Source organism: Colletotrichum navitas (genome assembly GCF_030913465.1).
Source record: "Colletotrichum navitas strain CBS 125086 chromosome Unknown LY79scaffold_23, whole genome shotgun sequence".
Classification (NCBI taxonomy): domain Eukaryota; kingdom Fungi; phylum Ascomycota; class Sordariomycetes; order Glomerellales; family Glomerellaceae; genus Colletotrichum; species Colletotrichum navitas.
The window spans coordinates 304585-321187 of NW_026850569.1; the positions used below are offsets into that span (position 1 = coordinate 304585).

Genomic DNA, 16603 nt, shown 5'->3' on the forward strand with positions numbered 1-16603 from the left:
GCGGACACGCATGGGGAACGCGAGATGCGGGCCGGCTATGTTTTGTACAGAATCGTGCATACTATGTACATGAAAACTCTTTTTTGTCTCTCTCTTTTCTCTCTCTCTCTCTCTCTCTCTCTCTCTGTCTATCCCTTTGTCTTGTTTCGGGCCGACTCCCCCCGGCGCCCCTCATGGTTGAAGGGCTTGCGTATTGCTCTATTCTATTGTCTCTTTTCTCTTGGCGCACTTGGAAAATGTGCTTACAACGCGAGATCTTCTTCCTTGCCTATCTATGAGCACACGTCTACTGTGACGTAGACGGTCTCGGTGGCCGTGCGAGTGACGCACACCTGGCCGCTGAAGGAAGGGCACTTTGTAGGGCTGGGCGCGCTGCCGACATCGGCGCCCTGCGGCAGGGTTGAGAATATGGGCGTGGGAGCACCAGCGGGAGCCGAGGGGGGGACGCTGCTGGAAGGGGCCGAAGGCGCCAAAGACTCGGCGGGCACGCTGGCGTATCGGGCGGCCGAGGAGGCGACGGGGTTCTGGGACAAGGTCTCGTAGATAGGAGCGGGAGCGCCGGCGGGGGCCGACACGGACGTAGGGGCAGAATCCGCGGGAGCGCCAGTCGAGGAGGCGACGGGGCCTTGGGACAGGGTCTCGAAGACGGGCGAGGGAGCGCCGGGGGGAGCTGGCACGGAGGCGGGGTCGGAGGCCGCAGGAACCTTCTCGGCGGGAGCGGACGCGGGTTCGGTGGGGATCGCGGAAGAAACGACCGGGACGCCGCCGGTGGGCCTGTAGGCGGCACCGGAGAGGGTCACGAATATGGGAGAGGGGGTCTCGCCAGGCGCAAAGGTAGGGTCGACGGCGCCGCCACCGGCGGGAGCCGATACAGAGGTGCTGCTGGGAGGCGCTGAAGGCGCCAGAGACTCGACGGGAAGGCTGGCGGAGGGGGCGGCCGGAGAGGCGACGGGGTCCCGGGAAAGGGTCTCGAAAATGGGTGAAGGAGCGCCGGCGGGGACCGACACGGACACGGGGACGGCAGCGGCGGGAACCTCGACGGGGCCAGATGCGGGCTCGGTGGGAGCGGCGGGAGCGGCGGGAGCGGCGGGAACGGAGCCAGTGGGCGTGTAGGGCGTGCCGGAGATGGTCTCGTATATAGGAAAGGGGGCCTCGCCAGGCGCAAAGACAGGGTCGGCAAGCGCACCAACGGCATCGGCGTCGACGCTCATCTCGAGGGAGCTCGGAATCAGCTGGGCGACGGCCGCGGCCGCGAAGCCCAGTGCGGAAAGGAATCGCATTCCGGGTCCAATGGATCGGTTCCCCCTCCGCTCCAGGCGATGAATGGCGTAAAACGGCGCAGGGACTTTCAAAGTCCTCGGAGTAGAACTGGAATATCGGTTTCGATTTCGCGAGAGCTGGTCGTGCAAAGACAGGGTTCGTTCGGGGGGGTTGGAAAGGGCGCGGAGCCTCGAATGAATGAATGAACGAATGAATGAACGAATGAATGAATGGATGAATGAATGGATCAACGAACGAACGGCGCACACGCACACACACAACCACACAAACAAAACGAGTGTCGGTAGGATCAAGGAGATGGTCAACAATCCCTTGGCCAAAGGAGGAGAGGGAGAAGAAGAAGAAGAAGAAAAAGAAGAGGTCTCGCCGAGGCAAGGAGGGAGGCGTGGTGGTTGGTCACATATGAGAAAAGGCATTGGTGCGTTTGACGAAATCCCCAAATTGACCCGCAAGAAAGGACCCGTAAGAGGGGACGCGCTGGGGGGCCTCGTCGTCCTTTTCATCGCCTCAGCTGTACGGATAGTCAGCGAAAGTATGAGCGCGTATGTGTGTGTGTGTGTGTGTGTGTGTGTGAGCGTGTAAGTCGACCGCACAAACGGTCCCAGACCGGTCCAATCTCCCCTGACCTGACAGTTTCATCACCGCAAACACGGTTGAGGAGGGCGCAATTTCGACGCTTCTCCACCTGATGGGCCCGGGGTCAGCGATGGACCTATGGTCTTTCAAGAGTTGGGCGCGTCTTGGCAACCGAGAAGGGGTTGTTCGTCTGGGCGATGCAGAAGCCGCTGTGTTGTCTATTTGACCACGGATGATGACGATGTCTGTCGACTCCATTGCCCACCGTATACTACGGATACTCGGCGTTGAAGACGGCGATTTCCATCAAACCGCCCCCTCCTAGTGGTGTAAGTTCGTCTTCACCGCCAACCGTCCCCGGCCCCGTCGCTGGGCTCTCCCGTGATTGCGATAGACGCGCCCTCCAGGAGCCACTCAGGCGGAACAACGGTAATAGCGGTGATGAGGGGAAGAGTACAGACGACCGAGGGGGGAGGATAGGTTTTGCCAGCAGCACAGCAGCAACCTTGAGTTGAGAGCTCGGAGCTTGTTGTGAAAAAACGCAGCGTCTATCCGTACCGTTACTCCTTAATTCATGCCAAACAGGTGGAGAAGAGAGACGGACGGACCCCTGGGTCCGGCGTGTAGCATCTCGCCAATAAGGTCCCTGCCAGATCGTCACTTGGTTTCATATCCCGGTCACCTCGTCAGCCTCTTCTTCATCATCATCTTCTTCTTCTTCTTCTTCTCCTTCTTCTTCGCTCTCTGTCCTTCTGTTTCTGTTCCTGTCTCTGTTTGTGTGTCTCTCTTCAGGTCGTCCTCGAGCTCGGTGGAAACCAAGTGGACCGAGAGCCTGGCGATATGCTCCCTATCGACTCCGTCGACATCGCCGCCTTGAATCGGTCGAGCGCCTTGCCGACGTGAACTGCGTCGGCTCATACATAGTGCCTCAATTGCCCAGTCGCCGGTTGCTCCCCTGACCACCTACATGGTAATATTACTGCAGAGCCTTGCGCTTCCCGATGGCGGCGCTTATTCCGCATTTCCGTGCTTCGCCTGCACACGTCTCTGGCCCCCCCTGTCACATCTCCCAGTGTGCGACCGGGAAGCGACATTAGTGGTCGCGGCTTAATTGGCGGTTCACAGGGGGGGGAGTTGGGACAGAGAGCGATGTCGATGTTGGGGCTCTTATGCCCGGTCTTGGTTATTTATCAATCTAATCACTTGCCTCTAGTCATGATAGCCGTACCCGCGATTAGTCGTCGTCGTCGTCGTCGTCGTCGTCGTCGTCATAATACGACCAGCTTCATCGTCGAGGAGGAGCATTCTCCCGTAGAATCGACTCTTTCAACCACCATAAGACGACTCGAGCTCGTGGCTGATCAGCAGTTTGTTTTGTTAATCTGTATGCAAACACACCGAGAGACAACTCCCCTGGGTTCCTCGATGTCGGGGACTCGCGGTCCCGTGCATCGTCGTGCAGATAGCCGCCTCGCATTGCACTGATAGCACCCAGCTCTGAGATACCCCCAACCCATCAAGCCGTGTCAATCAGCCAGGCTCGAGGTGGCAATCACCTTCGTGCTCGTGCTGGCGGGGTTGGAACGCATACCGCCAAGAGAACCTCCCAAACATGCCGCTCCACCGCCGTCGCAAGCGGACTCGGCCGTGTCATAATATCAAATGTGCGCCTGTGCGACTTTAAGAGGGGCTGCCTTGCCTTGCAGATTGCACCTCGGGTCTCCCCCAGCGTGACGAGAGGGAGGCTCTTTGAGAATAGGCCATCCTGGAAATACTGCATCGTCATGCGAATCCGAAAACCTTGCAACTGTTCGGCGGGTCTGCTCTTTTTCTGTATGGGGAAAACCCACACCATACTTCAACCTTTACCTGAATTCTCTAGCAGTAGTAGTATTTATCAAGAGCGGCACCGAAGCTCCAAGCAGAAAATGACCTCGGCGTTATCACGTCGGGGCGGCGGGGAAGAATTGTCGATCGCAACGGGCAATCTCCCGAGACTCCCGAGATTCCCGACAGTCCTGGCCTCCGGAAATGCAACGTCGGCAAACGCTTTTGGGGGCCCTTGACGCATTGTGCTTGGCCGAGTTGTAAAAGTCAAAGGCAACGCAGGTGGACTTGCCGAAGCGCCGTCTCCTTTGATGCAACTTGACGCGGATGCTTGCAGCCGTTTCTGTCTTGCGCTGAGACACGAGAGAGAGAGAGCCTCACCGTCCTGGCCCCTCCCGCGACGACTCGAGAGATCGTAAGACCACCCATCTCTCTTCGGCTGGACGGCCGTCGTTTGGGCGGTTCGGAAACGCAGGTAAACGCAAACAGCCGGCGACCTGCGCGGCGCCAACCCTGTTTCCGCACCTGGACATCGAGGCCCGGAAGGATAATGGCAATACTGCCTTCTCCGTCATCAGATGAATGTCGCACATTTCTCCGAAAATGAACGGCCTCGGCGCCCTTGCGTCTTTACCGTTATATTGTCCGGCGTCACTTGCTGAAAGCTGCACGTCAAAAAGTCGTACCACACGCACACACATAGCATGCGCGAAGGCTCGGAAGGCAGCCGATGCATGTCTCGGTCTTCTGTGATGCTCGTGTCCCTGGATGCCAAGTCCTCGGTGCGTCTGGGCTGGGCTGAGACGCCCGGTGTCTCCGGCGTGACGCGCGGAAACGGTGATGAGATTGTTCGCCTTGTGTCTGTCGCTCCCGGTCCGGCGAAACAGAACCATACTGACGGTTGCCGGTGCGCCGGCTGCATTTGAGAGCCGTGCATCACGTCTTTCTCCTATCGAACTATAAGTCGTTTTGGCCTCGAAATTCCGAGTACAGCGAGATGAAAATCCGGTGTTATACAACACAAACTATGTGCTTCTGATATCGTTATGGACTATATCAATAATTCCTATTCAAGATCTCATCAAGATTTCAGAATATTATCTGCTCCGTATATTGAACTGAAAATGCGACCAAGTCTCAACTCGATAGCTAAACATTTCAATGTTAATATTGTGTTCCCCTTTAAGTAACTATATATAACTATATGTCGGGAGGACTATAGATGAGGTTGATGCATCAACAAGACTGTTCTCAGAAGGCATATATGAGGCATGAATTCTCTAAGTCTAGCTGGCTGAATGTGGCCAGTTATATCGACCTTCTGGCTGCTGACTCATGCGTACGAATCATGCTGAATGCTATTCCAACACTATATATATACATAATGAGCCTCAGGTGTATCTAATGGCTCTTTAAAAGAAAAGCTGTAGTATAAACCAAGGGTGGAGTATCTGCATTTAAATCAAATCCGTCAGTGACAAACACGCTTCGCATTGCTTCGAACAAAAATTAACCGCTTCTGAGGTCTTGTCCCAGACCGATTCGAGGCTTCAAGCCGGTCAATCATGATCCCTCTTCATGGCACTCTTCACTGCGTTCTCGACGGCGGATGGGAGGTCGAGGTGGAAAAACGGCCTGCTGATCCCACTGACTGCACCAAGGTGTGCGCCCACGCTCTCTTTGGGACCAAAGCCGCCTTCCTCCAGCGAGGAACATGAAATTCCCTCAGAGTCGCTGGCGCCACATGCCGTTGTTACCCCAACCCGTCCTTTACAGAGCGCGGGCGGCCGGCCCGCCAAGTCCGCCAGGCTGAACACCGGCTGGAACCCGCCCAGGCGGCCCGCCGTCGGGCATCCGAACCCGGAGACCGCGAGAGCGCGCCGGGTCCAGCGGCTGTGCAGGCCCGCGAAGTGCCACTCGACGGGCTCGGGCGCCGCCCATCGGTCGAGCTGGTTGCGGAGGTCGACGAGGCCCTCGACGGCGCCTGAGTCCATGGTGTTGACGGCGGAGCAGTCCAGGACGATCGCTCGGAGCAGCGGCTTGGACGTTGCCGGGGACTCCGTGTCGGTCTCGACCGCCGGCGCCGGCGGCGGCGGGGCCTCGTTCCAGGGGCGATCGCCCGGGTGATCGTAGCGCGGCGGCGTGGTCCGTCTGGTGGCGCGGGTGACGTGCTCGAGCAAGCGGTCTATGTACTGTGCTTGGTTGAGGTAGTTGAAGCCCTCGGTGAACCGGTAGATGAAGACGCCCGGGTGCAGCTCGTTGACCCGCACTGCCGGGTTGGTGCCGTCCTTGCGATCTAGGGGGAGAAAGACGTCGTGTGTCGGGGGATGAGCCGTCCAAGACGCCGTCCTGCTACGCGAGAGGGTCTGCGAGCTGCTGACGGAATATTTGTCCGAGACCACGTGACCGGGAGCGGCGGCGGCGTCGGCGTGCTCCGGGTGACGATGGACGCGCACCCGGCCCAGGAAGCGGCCCTTGGACCGCGCGAGGCGGAGCAGGAGCAAAGCCGCAGAGAGGGCGACGGTGACGTAGATACCGTTTTCGAGTGTGGTGAAGAGGGAGACGAAGACGCCGGCGAAGTAGATGAAGACGTCGGGCGGCGACATGAGCCACGACTTGAAGACGTGGTCGGGCGAGGTGACGAGGTTGCTGACGGCGTGGACGATGAGCGCCGCCAGGCTGGCCATGGGGATGTAGTAGAGCACCGAGGTCAGGGCGTAGAGGGCGAGGAGCAGGATGGCGGCGTTGAAGAGGCCGGCCAGAGGCGTCCTCACGCCGGCCTTGGAGAGGACGGCGGTGCCGCCGAAGGAGCCGGTCGAGGCGTAGGCGCCGAGGAAGGGGCCGAAGAGGTTGGCGCAGCCGACGGAGATGAGCTCCTGCGACGGCTGGACGGTGTAGTTGTTGGCGCGGCCGAAGGACTTGCCGATGGCGATGTGCTCGATCACGATGATGACGACGGTGGTGGGGAGGTCCGGCAGGAGGGCCGAGACCAGCTTCGGGTCCAGGCTGGGCGGGCCGGCGTGGGTGAGGCCCCGGGGCAGGGTGCCGGTGACGCGGAACCGGAGGTCTTTGCTCTCCAGCCCCCTGTTCACCAGGAAGCTGACGAGGGTGTAGAGCACGATGGTGAAGGTCATGCGCAGGGAGCCCAGCATCTCCCACGCGCGCCTGCGTCTCGGCTGCGCCCTCGCCATGCGCTCGCAGTACCACTTGACGGCGGCCAACAGCGCCAACGCCGTCAAGCCGACGGCGGCATCGAGCTTGATGCGGGGCAGGCCCCGGGCGGTGTCGATGAAGACGCGGTACGCCGCGGCCTTTGAGTTGACGCCGTCGATGCCGAGGAGCGAGGGGATCTGGCTGAGGGTGATTGTGATGGCGGCGGCGGTGACGAAGGCCGAGATGGCGACGTGCGGGATGAACTCGACGACCCAGTCGAGGCGGAGCAGGCCGAAGGCGAGGAGGACGGCGCCGGCCAGGAAGGCGAGGGTCTTGGAGATCTCCTCTGGCTGGAACTCGCCCGGGTGTTCTTCGAGGACTTTGGCGCTGACCTTTCCGACGAGGAGGGAGACGACTGCTGTTGCCTGGGGGGGTCATTGTTGGGATATACTGCGTGACTGGGATGGAGAGACCCAGAGGACTTACGCCTACGGCCATGTCTTTTGACGTGCCAAAGATCCAGTAGAGAGCTGCGCCGCTGAAGGATGTGTAAAGACCGTATTCGGGGCTGAGGCGTGCCAGAAGAGCGTAGGCCACGGCTTGTGGGACAGCCAGGAGCCCGAGAGTGACGCCTCGACGATGTTAGTGGCGAAAGCTTCGGCCGTGGTTCGTGGGGGGCAATGAGACTTGAACTCACCAGCGATAGCATCAGAGACGAGCCAGCGAGTGTTGTATCTGAAGATCCACGTCGTGAACGGAAATAGGCTTTTGACATAGCGAACTGATCCCTCCTTTGTGGGAACATGCTCCAACAGCCACTCTTTGACGGTCGGGTCCTCCTCGTAATAGGGTTCGTGAGGTGAGATGGCCTGGGCGACATGCTCGTGTACTTCTCTTGTCTGATGGCGAGCGCTGGCCTCGAGCTCTATACCGAGTATCTTGGCCAACATCGCGCCGGATTTGCCAGCCGCCATGTTCACTAAGCTCTACTGTGTGGTCCGATGCAGCGTCCAAGTCGAAGGTTCGTTCGAAAAGACGGAATATGTTGCTCCCAATACGAGGAGCTGTCACTTGCCGCAAATAGAATAGCAAAGCGGGAACAGGTCGTCGCTTTTCGGATGATAAAAGAAAAGAAAACAAAACCCTAAGAAAAACTGCAAGCGGTGTACCGAACCCAGTGAGTCCGACCCATGGAGCTGATAATGGGATGGATCAGCGGCTATCTGAAGGCAAACATCCCTCGAGAAGCCGCACCGCCAACCGCGGCACCCGACTGATCGGGAGCCCTAGTTGGAGCTAACTTGACGGCAGGACGGGGGACAAGACCCCATTTGCTATGGGTCTCGAGACGGCGACCCAGGCTGGTTGACTCGTAGGCTCCCTGGATGCATGTCGAGGATGCCCGGCGAGGTCTGGCTCTCGCCGTCCCGGACGCTTTGGCATCGGCAATAAGGACTATCTATATGCCACCCGGGCGGAACGTGAAAACGTACACAAAAGAACAGCTTCGACGCTTTCGCTTCCTGAACGCTATCGCGGCCAACACACAAGGTAGCATGGATATATCGCTGGGTGGGAGAGCGGCACAAGATGCCCCCCCCCCCCCCCCGTGTGATGCCGAGCTGGCTAGGCCCTTGGGCGACCAACATGATGCCTCTAGTGCCCTAGGAGTGGATCGTGGATAGCGGAGAAGGACTTGGCATGCGTCGTCGGCGGACGTGGGCGATGCGGGCGAAAGCTCTGCGACCCGCATCATCTTGACGGTGTGCAGTTGTTCGTCCCCGGCCGACAGCCGTCCGGGCGATGGTTCAGGCAGGGGGCGGGTGTCGGCCCTCGGCGCGCGGGATCCACGACCGGCCCCGTTTGTCGGGGACATACCACTATGGGGATGACGATTCCCTTGTCGTCGTCGAGCATTTTCAAGGCGAAGAGACTAGGCGCGTGTACACGCGGTGTTGTGCATCTCTTTTGCGGGAGGGGCGGGTCTGACGACGAGCGATTCGACGCCGTTACCGTTACACGTCCCGACCATGTTTCCAGTCCGGGCTGTAAGGTGCCGCGAGGGCCCGTTCTCACGTTGCCGGGTGTAGAGAGAAGAAGAAGGGATAACAGATAACGGCCAATGGCACCTTGCGGCACTCGGTCTTTCCCGAGGCGGCTTGTGCTCAATCGCGGCGGCACCCTGGCTGCATCGTCGGTGGCACCGGTAGCCGGCAGAGTCATGGATTGGCTGTGGCGAGCATATCGGACACATGAGCGACGGCTCGCTTCGTTAGTAGGAATGGCTAGCCGCGCCAGAGCAAGCCATCCGCTCCCGCTCGACCTGACATGGTCATTCTGGCATGAAATAGTTGTGGTGCAGATCCGGACGGACCAGAGGTTAGCGTCACGACCACGGGGCAGACAGACATTCATTCAGGCTTAACGCAAAGTGTTTGTGACAGGATGGTGAAAGAAATACAGTACATAGTATGACAGGTGTTCGCAGTCTGGCATCCCCATTCCAGGTTGAAAACAACCTGGCCCCATCGGCTCAATGGTCTAGAGGTATGATTCTCGCTTTGGGTTACGTCAAGCACGCCGACTCTCCTGCGAGAGGCCCCGGGTTCGATCCCCGGTTGAGCCCTTTCTTTTGCCGTTTTGTCAGATGTCATGACGACGCTTGAGAGCGGATCAGGATTGATTCCTAGGCTAGCCAGCACCACCACGTGTTTGTCTGGTTTGGTTTATTTGTCTTTTGCTCCATCGTCATAACGCCGGGTGAAGTGGGTCACGGACGGGGACGGCACGGAGCTTGAGTGGGTCCCAGCAATCGGGGCTGGGCGGGCTGCCCCTGAATAAGCACCATCTCCGTCACAATACACTCATTCGTTGTCTGTACCGTCACCCCAACAATTTTCTTAATCCGAAGTTTGCGCAGGTCTAGCTTTTTCACTTTTGGTTTTTTTTAATTCTTGTTCCGTCAGCTGATGATTACGGCACGTTGCTCGCGGACACGCCGAAGGCCGACTTTCCGTCCACCAAGCATCGGATTGCTGCCAAGGTAGCATAGTATAAGCATCAATATGTATGCTGCCATGTGCACTGCGCCGCACGACCTGAACCGTCAGCCCTGCGTCCTTGCGCGGGAGCTACGTAGGGTCTCTGTCAGTTTCAAGGGGCTGACGTCCGGGGCCTGCGGACGGTCTTTTCGGGGAGCTGGGCTAGCCGGCCGGAGAGGCTACTCCGCGCATGCTCCAAAGAAGAAGAAGAAGTGTCAAATCATTCTCCATCATCGGCTCAGTATTCCCCCGTATCAGTATAAACGCGTCGAGACAATGACAACGCCATGACAGTCGCGATATAAACTCGCCATTTTTCGAGCCGAGGTCCCGAAGGCATCCTTGCCCCACGCAAGTCGCAACCGATCGCACGGCTCGCTCTGCCACGTTCTCCCCTGGAGAGCAATACGAACGTCCGTGGGCCACGACACGTTCTCGGCGCCGCGACTTGGCAGTCCATGTTACTACAACAGCATGCAGCCCTCCACCTTAAAAAAAGCAGGAAATGCGTCATACCGCGCCCCCCTTGTCGGATTGGCCAAAAGGGCGCGCGCGCCTGCTGTCCAGAGCCGCACTTTGTACTTCGCGGTATTCACCCGGTCATCTCTCGAGATGTTGGAATCTGCCAGCGCTGCCGCACCTCACATGATCCTCCAAGGCATCTCGCTCCACCACTCGCCCTTTTGAGACAGAAAGAAGGAAGAAATAGCTGGCTGCAATCGCCAGCACGGCTTCGGCGGTCCTCCAGCCGAACCGCTCGCTCGAGGTCACCGGCGTTCCGCGTCGAGAGCTTGGCGGTGCTACCAGTAGCCGAGGCCACCGCGGGCATGGCCGACATATCTTGGTTCCTGCGGGAGCAGCTAGCTTTCGGGATACGTGCTGACCGCTTAACGTTTGTCTAACTCCGGACGACGGTAAGCGCAAGGTTCTTGAACTCTTTACCCCTGGACCCATCCTGATCCTATGCCCTTCCCCGAGTCATCTGAGCCACAGCCCACAGGTCGCATCCAGACCTCCCCAGGCTCCGGTCATGTTCGGCTTCGAACTGTTTGGGCTGGGAGAACGACAGGGCGGCAGCGGCTTGGGAGACCATATGGCGCCACTCGGGTGGACGCTTTCCGGGTGGACGTTTTCCGGGTGGGTATACGAGATGCAGAGTTTATAGGATTCGGTGACTGACAGAATCCGTATATAGACCGGCCATGTCACTCCAAGCACCGTGTAGGGATTCCCGTCAGGACAATATCGCCCTTCGAACTGTGTCCCTGCTTCTTTGATTCCCAGTCTTCTCGACCTCTTCTAATATGCTCTTGCGGGCTTCTCACTTGGCGGCCACGATGGCGCTTCTGGAGGCGTCGTCGGCCGCCGACTGGATAAGCCCCGAGTACCGATACATCTACCAGTTTCCTATGCCCATCCCGCCGTTGAAGCAGCCCAAGATGTAAGCGTTCCTGGGTGGAGCAAGTGGGCGACGGTGTGGACGAGTGTTGACAGCATGTCAGGTCGATCAACAATCCGGTCACGAACAAACCAATTGACTACTACGAGGTCGACATCATGCCCTTCAAGCAACAGATCTACCCTGACAGAGGGCCGGCCTCCCTGGTTGGCTACGACGGAATGTCCCCCGGCCCGACTTTTATGGTTACCAGGGGCCGTGAGGCGGTCGTCAGGTTTACCAACAGGGCCTTTTTGCCGAGTGCTGTGCACCTTCACGGGTCGCCGACTGTAAGTACCGGATCGCTTGACTGCTCTGCGTCACAGAAATATCCCTAACGGGCCCTTATAGAGGGCGCCCTGGGACGGATGGGCCGAGGACAGAATCTTCCCAGGACAATACAAAGACTACTATTACCCCAACAGCGAGAGCGCCCGTTACCTGTGGTACCATGACCACGCCATGGAAATCGTAAGAATTCGGCCCCTCCCCTCCCTTTCTTTCTGAAATCGGGGCCTCGGCTAACAAGGATATGTCGAGACCTCGGTCAACGCCTACTTCGGCCAGGCCGGCGCCTACATCGTTCAGGATCCCGCCGAGGAGGCGCTGGGTCTGCCCAGCGGCTATGGCGTGAGCGACATCCCCCTGATATTGACCTCCAAGCAGTACGGTAGCGACGGCGCCCCGACCTCCCCGGCTCACGAGAGGGAAAACCTCTTTGGTGACGTCGTCCACGTCAACGGCCAGCCGTGGCCCTTCTTCCAGGTCGAGCCCCGCAAGTACCGCCTCCGCTTCCTCAACGCCGCCATCTCCCGGTCCTTCATCCTCTACTTCCAGAGCGAGGCCGGCGAGGCCGAAGTTCCCTTCCAGGTCGTCGCCTCCGACTCCGGTCTCCTCGAAAGCCCCGTAACCGCGAGCACGCTCGCCATTTCCGTGGCGGAGCGGTGGGAGGTGGTCTTCGACTTCTCCCAGCACGCGGGGCGGAACGTCACGCTCCTGAGCCAGAGACAGGTCGGAGAAGACAAGGACTACGGTCCCACCGACCAGGTCATGCGCTTCGTGGTCGGGCGGGGCTCCGTGGCCGACAGCTCCGTCGTCCCCGCCAGGCTGCGCGACGTCCCCTTCCCGCCGTCCAAGGGCGGCGGCGTCGACCGCCGTTTCCTGTTCCACCAGCAGAACGGCCAGTGGAAGATCAACGGCGTCGGCTTCAGCGACGTCGAGCACCGCGTCCTCGCCAAGGTGCCCCGCGGCACCGTCGAGATCTGGGAGTTCGAGAACGGCGGCGGCGGCGTGCACCCCATCCACGTGCACCTCGTCGACTTCCGCATCCTCAGCCGCGCCGGGGCGGGGAGCGCCGTCCTCCCGTACGAGGCCGCCGGCCTCAAGGACGTCGTCTGGCTCGGCCCCGGCGAGGTCGTCCGCGTCGAGGCGCACTACGCCCCGTGGGACGGCGTCTACATGTTCCACTGCCACAACATGATCCACGAGGACCACGAGATGATGGCCGCCTTCAACGTGACGTCGCTGGCCGGCTTGGGCTACAGAGAGACCTCGTTCGCCGACCCGATGGACCCCAGGTGGAGAGCCGTGCCCGTCTCGGCCACCGCCTTCAGCACCGACGCCGTCGCCCAAAAGGTCCAGTCCATGGCCGCTCTCCAGCCTTACAATATCGGCAACGAGCCTTGGGAGAAACTCAGCCAGCACGGGTCTGCCAGACGCGGCGCGATGTTGAGTAGGATCAGGGGGACCAGACGTGACGAGTAGTCCACATTTTGGAATCGGGAATGTGGTGAGATATTCATGTATGATGGCGTGCTTGTACTACTGGGAAGGGACACCGCATCTTTACGGCGGCTTTAATCACTTTAAACATTTATCTGTATATAGTACAATTATCGTGTTTCTGTTCCAGGCGCGACATGGATATGAAAAATTAATACATCGAGCCATTGACTATAATAAGTATGGTGGATTTCGGTACGAGGCATCAAAATACCTTTTCCTTTCCTAGCTGAAAGGTGGATATCCCATAATCCTTCTCCATATGCATGACACAAGCTCGACGAAGCCGTGGTAAGGCGCAGAGGAGGCCACCTCAATCTTCGGGAACAGGTCTTACGGCTCGGGAGCAGATATACGTGTACACACTCGCGTGCCCGAACAGAGACAAACATCACAAGCTACTCCTGCATGAGAATTAATCAAACACATCTTTTCCATCGCATCCGGTTTCGGACGGCGGAAATACTCGCCCAAACCAAGAACGGTTTTCGTCCTCTCGAGGCATCCATCAGCGAAAATGCAACTACGTCCACATTGTATACCGATCTGAGGCGCCCCCAATCTCCGGATCCCACGTCTCCGGACCCCCTCCAACCCAGCATCATAGCGACGGTCGACAAGAAGCCGAAAGTAAAGCTTTCAACTATGGGATGGAGAAGCCTGCCCACAGAAATTCCGTTGATGGTTCTAGAACAGGTGGTCTTGCTCGAAGTGCCAAAGCGCCGCGCCAAGATCGGGTCCACGCTGTAGCAGCTGTAGCAGCTGTAGCGAGGCCGAGGGAGTACTGAGTGACAGGATTTCTTCTTCGAGAGGTACAGCTTGTCTTCGCTGCTGCTGTTGTCCATCCATGCCATCGTCCTCTTCAGGAAGCAAGGGATGGGCAGCCGGACGCAGTTCGTCAGTAGGATTCACCTCCACGTAGGCTCGCACAAGTGCAAGTACAGCTCCATGGAACAGAAGGGGCTCCGGCACGAGATGAACTACTGCGACTACCTCTTCGCAGACCGCCTCCTCAGCCTCCGTGCGGCCTCTCCACGTGGGAGACGACGGACGCCGGCCTCAAGCTCGAAATCAGCGCTTCTCCGCCGATCGATATATGCTCTCCTCCCTTGAGTCACCCTCTCACCGCTCCAGTTCCCCTCCTTCCCCTCCCCACTCCCGAAACCGACGATACTGTACAAAAAGTCCTCAAGAGCTTCACCCGACTCGAGGAAGTCTCGTATGAGCCCTGGCGCGTCCCCTGCGAGGAAGACCCGAACGACCGGGACCGCGCGAAGGAGGTCTTGCTGCGGGAGCTTCCCGTGTTGACTTCCAAAGCGTCGAGGCGACTTGGCCGGCTCGACTTCCATGTGTGATCGACTGCGTTGACGGACGCCGTGGGTGTACGGCTTCGGTATCCAACCAAAGTCGAATAATAAAGAGGACTATGGACCATCTGACTGTCGAATACGGGAGTCAAAGTGCTTTTGTACACGTATTTCAAGTGCTGGGTAACTAATACGTGTACGGCTATGCTGGCCAGTAACACATTGCTGAAGAATGAGTGTCCGAATCCCGTGCTTCTGGATATGCCGGGACTGTGATCTAATCCTTCCGGAATAGCTGTTTGGTGTTGATGAGTAGGTAGGCAAGACGTCGACACGCTCACCCCAGCCGCAAAAGATACGATAAGAAACTTTTTGTCTACAAGGAAGAACCACTGGCATTTTTGCTGGTTGGACTCAACCGGCTTGTGTACATTCTTTTGGGTTCGTTACGGGTATTGCATTGACTCATGATATGTATCCTCCAAGGTAGCTATGACGAATATTCTGGTCACTCAAGATGGTGCTCCACCGGGTTTTCTTGCGTAAATAACATGTCTGACAACGAGAGTCAGTCCTTTCCCCGAAAATGCATGCGAAGAAGTCAGAAAGAAAAGGAAAAAGGAATAGAAAACATGGAAAGAAAAAAAAACCCCAAAGAAAAACTCACTGTTTCCAATAGGCGTGTAATCTCGTGTCCTTGACCTCGCGCTTGACTTCCTCGCACAACTCCTCGACGGCTTCGCGGGTCCACCCGTTGACCCTCGTCATCAGCGCCATGGAGAAGCCCTCGAGGCCCATGTCCAGGTTCGCGCAGTTCCAGCGGCCGATCTCCCTCAGCTTCGGGTCTTCGGGCCAGTTGTTGAACGGCCATTTGAAGATCTGGTGGTGGATGCCGACGAAGCCGACGTCTCGGAGATCGCCCAGGCAGTTGGGCGCGTAGTTGAGCGGGCGGCCGATGGCGTCGGAAGCGGCCACGAGTGCGTGCTGCCAGCGGCACAGGGCCGCCGTCGGCGGCACCGTGCCGTCGTCGCAGACCGAAGGGAGCTCCAGGTCTTGGATCTCGAAGTACCCGCCCGGCTCCAGGTTGCTGTGACCAGCGTCAGCTGTGCTCGTGTCGGCAGACGTCAAGGTGAATTGAATGCCCCCGGGCGGATAGAACCAAGGTGCAAGAAACATAAGACATGGTTGACTGCTCACTCAAAAGCCTTCTTGATGATGGACCGGAAATTCGACCAGGCGCCAGCCGCGGAACGGCTGAAAATGTAGTCAAAGGGTTGGTTCCACTGCCAGTCGAGCTCAAGGTCGTCTATCTCGAAACTGCAATTTGCAGGTAATCTCCATGTTAACGCACGTCAGCTAGAGAAGCATGTGCGAATCATTCGATATAGAACGCACAGTTCAGGCTGGATAGCACTTAAGTCCACACCGATGACCTTGGGATATGTCAATTAAAGCGCTGGAAAAAAAAAAAAAGAAAGAAAAAAAAAAAAACCAGGACACCTTACTTCGGCGCCAGGATGTGCGTCAGCTAGTGAGGCGTGTTAGTCGGACGATAGGCGGGCGGCACCGGCTTTGGACGCACCAAATTCGATAGCCCAAATACCAGTCCCTGTGCCTAAATCAAGCACCCTCTTTGCTGTGTGTCGCCCGGGGCTTGTCCCTAGTTCTCCATCTAATGTCAACAGCCAGATGTGGTGCTGAAGATCTAATCCGTGTGAGCGTCTTCAGAGCTGCGTCAAGGGGGGGGCGCACGTGGATTCTGTCCCCACGTACCGTAGCGCGTGAGTTCTTGCTGGAAGAAACTGTCAGATCAACAAGTTTCAAGGGGCCGGTCACAGAAAAATGAATCGGAGAAGGGGGGGGGGAATCTACATCGTCATTCGGATAGGCGTATTCTGTCCGCTCGTTAGTAGGGTGCGTGCACGCTACGACTGCGATTCCGTGGCTGGATGACTCAACTGCCTTGGCTCACGGAGTGGTATGATCTGCCGTTTTCCAACTGGTAATCGACGATGCTTGGCGTTAACGAGAGCAGGTCGGGCTGCCCGGTTCCCTACCGACGGTGAACTGTTAGTCCAGCGGCGGGGGAGGGGAGGGCTACAGCCGATCCCCGGCAGCATACCTCGTCAATCCCCGAGTCACGGTCAGAATCATGGTCAAATTCCATGGCGTCGAAGTCTGCATCTTGCATACAGTCA

General features: G+C 58.2%; 5 protein-coding genes and 1 non-coding gene across 6 annotated transcripts; 2 read left to right on the forward strand and 4 right to left on the reverse strand.

Moving 5' to 3' along the window:
- Positions 1-272: 272 nt before the first annotated feature.
- On the reverse strand, positions 273-1280 carry LY79DRAFT_513772 (uncharacterized protein; the record flags this gene model as incomplete). The annotated part of the gene is made up of 1 exon (XM_060554530.1): positions 273-1280. The coding sequence occupies one exon, from the start codon at positions 1278-1280 to the stop codon at positions 273-275; it is 1008 nt and encodes a 335-aa protein (XP_060415110.1).
- A 3963-nt stretch (positions 1281-5243) lies between these two features.
- On the reverse strand, positions 5244-7811 carry LY79DRAFT_513509 (sulfate permease; the record flags this gene model as incomplete). Its single annotated transcript, XM_060554500.1, has 3 exons — positions 5244-7262; positions 7324-7469; positions 7535-7811. 3 exons carry the CDS (start codon positions 7809-7811, stop codon positions 5244-5246), a joined length of 2442 nt encoding a protein of 813 aa, XP_060415111.1.
- Positions 7812-8446: 635 nt separating this feature from the next.
- LY79DRAFT_551074 (uncharacterized protein) lies at positions 8447-9170 on the reverse strand. The gene has a single exon (XM_060557612.1). It carries the CDS (start codon positions 9058-9060, stop codon positions 8590-8592), a length of 471 nt encoding a protein of 156 aa, XP_060415112.1. The 5' UTR covers positions 9061-9170; the 3' UTR covers positions 8447-8589.
- Positions 9171-9367: 197 nt separating this feature from the next.
- LY79DRAFT_t103 lies at positions 9368-9463 on the forward strand. The gene has a single exon. It is a non-coding gene; the product is annotated as a tRNA-Pro (tRNA).
- A 1489-nt stretch (positions 9464-10952) lies between these two features.
- On the forward strand, positions 10953-13144 carry LY79DRAFT_172134 (multicopper oxidase). The gene is made up of 5 exons (XM_060551225.1): positions 10953-11015; positions 11074-11319; positions 11381-11606; positions 11668-11787; positions 11857-13144. Exons 2-5 carry the CDS (start codon positions 11183-11185, stop codon positions 13078-13080), a joined length of 1707 nt encoding a protein of 568 aa, XP_060415113.1. The 5' UTR covers positions 10953-11015; positions 11074-11182; the 3' UTR covers positions 13081-13144.
- Positions 13145-14725: 1581 nt separating this feature from the next.
- On the reverse strand, positions 14726-16371 carry LY79DRAFT_172206 (methyltransferase). Its single transcript, XM_060551226.1, has 8 exons — positions 16278-16371; positions 16179-16197; positions 15988-16102; positions 15911-15933; positions 15801-15838; positions 15603-15740; positions 15073-15492; positions 14726-14960 (listed from the first exon to the last, which is right to left on the reverse strand). The coding sequence occupies exons 1-8, from the start codon at positions 16283-16285 to the stop codon at positions 14918-14920; spliced, it is 804 nt and encodes a 267-aa protein (XP_060415114.1). The 5' UTR covers positions 16286-16371; the 3' UTR covers positions 14726-14917.
- Between the last annotated feature and the right edge of the window lie 232 nt (positions 16372-16603).